The 5,690-nt window shown below is 36.1% G+C and overlaps 1 protein-coding gene across 1 annotated transcript; it reads right to left on the bottom strand.

Annotated features, from left to right (window-relative positions):
• Nucleotides 1-2,871: 2,871 nt before the first annotated feature.
• On the bottom strand, nt 2,872-5,208 carry LOC131607083 (uncharacterized). Its single transcript, XM_058879125.1, has 3 exons — nt 5,065-5,208; nt 4,924-4,983; nt 2,872-4,723 (listed from the first exon to the last, which is right to left on the bottom strand). The coding sequence occupies exons 1-3, from the start codon at nt 5,158-5,160 to the stop codon at nt 3,176-3,178; spliced, it is 1,704 nt and encodes a 567-aa protein (XP_058735108.1). The 5' UTR covers nt 5,161-5,208; the 3' UTR covers nt 2,872-3,175.
• Between the last annotated feature and the right edge of the window lie 482 nt (nt 5,209-5,690).

The following is a 5,690-nucleotide window of genomic DNA, read 5'->3' as shown; positions in this document are numbered from 1 at the left end:
CATCCCAGTTATCATGTTGCACATTAGTGACCATGGGGTTGTTGTCGTGGGGGAGGACTCCAATGGAGTCACTGCTAGAGAAAGTTACGTTGGTCCCTGTGTGAAACCTTATTTTGCAGGTAATAAACCTTTAATCTAGACATCAACTTTTGATGATGATAACTAAGGACAACCAATGATAAGTCAAGCACTTCACTTAAATGCAAACCTAAGTGTTATGGTTTGATGAACTTGACTATCCGAAGAAGGCAAACAAAGTGGAAATTATATAAAGCCTCAAGTGACGATAGTCCCTGTGTGAAACTTTATTTTGCAGGTAATAGAACTTTAATCCAGACATCAACTTTTGATGATGATAACTAAGGACAACCAAAGATAAGTCAAGCACATCACTTAAAACAGTTAAAGATGCAAACCTAAGTGTTATGGTTTGATGAACTTGACTATCCAAATAAGACAAACAAAGTGGAAATTATATAAAGTCTCAAGTGATTTCAAGAAGTGTAAACACAATGATAATATTTAACAAAAGGCTTGTAGGAAATGAGTTAATCTCCTAATTTAGTAAGTGAGTGAACTTATGTAAGCAAATGTGTTTTTTCGTTAAAGTATATGGCTATAAGCACACACACTAAAATCTTTTTCAAATGGTTTTTTATCAAGAGAAAATATCTTTAAACATGTCTTGGAGTTGCACCAGATGACCTAAGAGCAGTGAAAATAGCTAGAGGGAAAATTTGACCTATCTAATCGATTGGGTCTTTGGTATAATCGATTAGATTAGTTCAATCTTACGCCCCAAGCCATTTAGACAACATCTTAATGATGTGCAATGACTAGATATATTTTTTTGTTTTTAAAATACTTACAATCAATTATTTTTTAAATTCTAATCAATTAGAATTAGCGCTAATCTATTAGATAATAGGAAAATTCATTGATACAAATTCTGTTTTGGGCACACCTCTTGCCTAAAAATAGAGGCTCTTTTTGTCATTTCAAACCATCCATAATCATGTTTTGACATAACCATCTCTCACGATCTCGCCCTCTCTCTCTCTCTAAGTTTTATTTTAACTTTCTCTCACTAGATGTTATAGCCAAATGCTTTTGTGAGAAATTTTTTGTGTGAGTGAGGTTACTTGTGTAATTCTAGAAAGGGTAGATTTGTAAAACTCATCAAGTGAATAGTTTATTAAACCTTGGTTGAATAATGTCCAAGTAGAGATTATTTATGGTTGAAAGTTAAACCCGATAGAAGCTTAGGTTAAGGATTGTATGGTCAATCCTAGGTTGAAGGTTAGTCTTTGTTAGAATTTTCATTGGTTCTTGGTTAGCTTGGTTAAAACAAAGATAGATTAAAGATTAGTCTAATGTTAAAATCTTCATAGGTTCAGAGATTATCCCGGTTAAAATCTCATAGGTTGTTTGGTTATTTTGTTAAACCAGAGGAATTGAGCTTAGATATTTTGGAACTTAAAGACTAACCGCTCCAAGATCATTTTCGTGGAAAGGAAATTAACCGCTTCAGTCCACCGTTGGGAAGGAAGATTGACCCCTTCACTCTCAATATTATATTGAAGAAAAGACGCAAACGCACATATCTATCGTTTTATAATATTTGGTTGAAAGTCAACCATCATTTTCAGGTATAAGGGGATTCGTGAGCCTTTCCTACTCAAAGCTCTCAAATATTATTGGAAACTCTCAAGACCAAATCTTGGGGAGAGGAGTAAGTCCTTTTAATTTGACCGGAACTCTATAATTCTTTGTATTCTTCTTTTTCTTTTAACTATTTACTTTCCGCTGCTTAGCTTTTCAAAATGTTGTTAAACTCTGATTTAACTTGCCAAAAGTTTTCAAAACCAAAATTTTCCAAACCACACAATTTACTCCCCTCTTGTCTGTAAAGTCTCAAGTCCAATGCCCTGGTCCTCTCCGCTGGGCTTTGGAGAGGTCCTCGAAATATTACTTTCACACTCAACACCCGACAGACATATTTTCTCTGGGAGGAGCTTGAACTTCATTTGTCGGTGAAACCTTCGGCTATGGTGTTAACTATAAAGCCTGGATCCTTTTTGGTCATTTTCAGGAAAAAGCATTGAAAATGGCAATGATGCTAGAAGGTGTGGTCCAGGTTAATTTCACCCGGACTCCACAGTGGGCGCCATTGTACTTGTCAAAAAGTACAAAACGCGTGGCACTCCTATGATGGTAGGGGTGACCCGAGGTTTTAAGGATTTTCAGTGGTTTAGGGTCTGTTCACGGCGGTGAGAAATCCTATTCGGTGGTGTTTTTGGCTGTGGAGAGAGCAAACTCGCCTGAGATGAGAAGCTGTGTATTCTTAAGGTATTTCGTGTATATTCTTTGTTGTCCTTCCTCATACTATAATGAGGTATTTATAGAAACCAATGGGCCTGCAGTTAGGGCTTCTCTGAAATGACAACTGTCCACTTAGTCATGGTAGTGGACCGTTGAATCTCTATTTCTTAGGAAGACGTGATTCAGCCCGTTGACTTTGTTTTCTCTGTAACCAAGACATGTCATTTCTTAAGTTTCCCTAAAATTAGGCGATATGAGGAGCATTTAGGCCGAGGTTGTCTCCAATGACGGACAGTATAAGAATGCCGTCCCTTACAAGCGACACAGTCCCCTTTCCCTTAGTAGATCTCTCTGAAATATAGAGCTTTTAAAAGTTATATTATTGTTATTAAGTTTAGAAGTTTATAAAAATGAATAATCTTTTGGATCTTAACATGAGACTATTGAGGTAAAAATTAAAGATTCCATAAAAAAAGCTGAGAATTAAAAGTAATAGAATTTAAAAATATAATAAATAAAGCGATAAAATGAAATTTAAAAATAAAGTTAAAAGATGATAATTAGAGTAACAAGAATTGGAATTTATCAAAATCAACAGCCATTGCTAGCATTAGCAGAATAAATAACAGAAAATTTCATCTTCTGTGTGAAATCTTTGTCATTTATTATGAGATCTTCTGGTGTGATATGCAAAGGCTAAAGAAGGACATTGAGAAGTTTAAACTTCTAGACAATGAAACTCTGAAACAATAATCCAAACATGAAACAAGACACTACATTGACACCGACACCGACAACTACATATAGATAACATTATTGATTTGAGGAAAGTAAATTCAAAATCAAAGAGTACTTAATAGTTATCACCATTGCAGACAACTACAGAAGTAAGTGAGGGATCTGAAGCTCCACTAATAGAAGCACCTGTACTTTTTGAATGGAGGAGAAAATCAATAGCTTTCTGTGTAATAACTTCACCAGGAACCACTACCGGTACGGCTGGAGGGAATGGACACAAAAGCTCACCAGAAACCTTACCAATGCTCTCCTTCGCCGATACTTTTATCTTACTTGCAAAGTATGCTTCTCTAGGACTCAATCTCATGATAACATCATCCAAGCCTAAGGGAGCATGGTTAGGAGTTTCTTTAGGTTGCTGAATGGAAGAAAATCTTGCAGCTAGATGCTTTATTCCTGATACAAGCCTGTGAACATGGTCCCTGCTAGTTCCGAGATTAATTGAATAAGCCACAGATTTAGTCCCAACAAGTGTGCGGGTGATTCCGAAATCCTTTAATAACATTTTATCCGCTTCATAACCTGATAAACCAAGCTTCCAGAAACCTACTGTAATCCGCAATGGATCCTTAGCAGGAAAATTTGGAAAGTGTGAATGCTCAAGCACTGAGATGCCAGGGATTTGTTTTAGCAGTAACTTTGCTTCATTTGCTAATTCGAGCGCTTGGTTGAACAAAACATCGGCGCTTTCACGAAGTTGAGCTGTAGCAGCATCCAAGGATGCCATAAGTAGGTAACTATGGCTTGAGGATTGCAGAGATTGGATACACCTTTGTATTTTATCCTTATCTACGATATCGCCGGACATGTGCAGCATAGATGACTGAGTAAGAGAGCAAAGAACCTTGTGAGTAGACTGTACAGCTAGATCAGCACCTTGCTGGAGTGCTGACCTAGGAAGATCAGGATGAAATCCAAGATGTGCACCATGAGCTTCATCAACAATCAAAGGAATTTTCCGAGAATGACATATCTCAGAAATCTCCTTCAAGTTACTGCAAATACCGTTATAAGTAGGCGAAGTGATGAAAACTGCTCCTAGTTTTTTTCCTTCCAGTTCCACTTCCTGGATAGCATTCAATACCTGTGACGGAGTGATGCCACCAGGGATATTCCAATCATTATTAGAGTCGGTAAAAATGTACTTAGGCATTGCACCAGATAAAACTATGCCGGATATAGCTGATACATGACAGTTCCTGGGAAGAATGAGATAATCTCCGGGTGAACATGTTGACATGATTGCTGTCTGGATCCCGGAAGTAGTACCTCCAACAAGAAACCATGTTTGTGATGATCCAAACACTTTGGCTGCTTCTTTTTGTGCTTCGAATACGGGTCCTTGGGGGAAAAAGAGGTTGCCAAGCTCTGGAATGCCGCATAAATCATGAGTATATGTTTTTGATCCAATGATTGGAGACAAGGAAGAAGGAGCGGCGAGGCCTCTGTTGTGTCCAGGGAAATGAAAAGAAGCAACATTTGTTTCAGCTGCGGTTTTCAGTGCACTCACTAGAGGTGGTAGGTTGCTCAGCTGAACTTCTGGTGTATTGTTGAACAGATTCGGATTGTATGTGATCTTGTCTTCTACTGCACTGCTTCCTTCCTGTAAAATCAATTTTTAGTATTTGAGCTTAAATGAGTTGGTTAAATAATTATAAAAAGTGTTTTGGATTTTTAAAATTGTTTGGTCAAATAATTATATATGTATAAACGTTCCAGATTCCAGAGATCTTGACATCGTATATTCATTAAAAACTTTAAAACAACAGGTGTATAGATAATTTCTCTTAAATTAAAAACCACCTCATAGCTATCATAAGAAATTGCTGGCGATGGCAAGGAGCAAAATTGGTTGGGAAAATCCTGCAAAGGAAAAATAAAAATGAAGATGAGAAGCTAGAAGAAGAACAAGAAGAAAAAAGAGACTTTCTGAAAAGTGCTTACATAACAAAACCATTTTGTAATCTTGGAAGTGCAAGTAGAAGAGGATGGAAGTGGAAGTGACTTTGAGAGTTTGAGTGAGAGCCATGCATGCACCATTTTTTTCACGTTATTTATTTATTTGTTTGGTAAAGTTTTTCACGTTATTTTTGTTGCTAAGTTGCTTGACTTAGTATCTATCTTTCGATATTTATAGCTACTTCTTTCATGATTCATAGTTGAAATAAAAAATGCAAATTTATTGATGTAACCATTTTTCTAATGCCCACGAGATTTTGCTCCTATTAACTTGGAGAAATTAATCTACATTACTATCAAAAATACATTTACACCCCTTCCTTCCTCAATTCATGCAAACAAATGACAAGTTGATTATATATTTTAAGGGTTCTATGAAAAATTGCATACCAGTTTTTTACATAAATTCACTTTTTATTGACTATCACATTTTTACCCCCCTTTATTCCTCTAGGAAAATCTTTTTTCCATTAGTTTGAATTCTTTCATTGCCAAATGTGATTATAAATACATCACCAATTATTATTGATATATGTTTTGACCCTTTTTAATCATCCTTACAAAACAATTTTAATTAGTCATGTCATTTTTTTTGGACAAAATTAGTCATG

Source organism: Vicia villosa, linkage group LG5, assembly GCF_029867415.1.
Source record: "Vicia villosa cultivar HV-30 ecotype Madison, WI linkage group LG5, Vvil1.0, whole genome shotgun sequence".
Classification (NCBI taxonomy): domain Eukaryota; kingdom Viridiplantae; phylum Streptophyta; class Magnoliopsida; order Fabales; family Fabaceae; genus Vicia; species Vicia villosa.
This window is presented reverse-complemented; position numbering and strand designations above follow the sequence as displayed.

Bases quoted from the DNA above. Each gene is read 5' to 3' on its own strand.
- LOC131607083 (XM_058879125.1), bottom strand. From the start codon at position 5,160: ATGGTGCATGCATGGCTCTCACTCAAACTCTCAAAGTCACTTCCACTT. The intron at 4,984-5,064 runs GTAAGCACTTTT...TTTCCTTTGCAG, and splicing joins TTACAAAATGGTTTTGTTAT to GATTTTCCCAACCAATTTTG. The intron at 4,724-4,923 runs GTGGTTTTTAAT...TTGATTTTACAG, and splicing joins TTTCTTATGATAGCTATGAG to GAAGGAAGCAGTGCAGTAGA.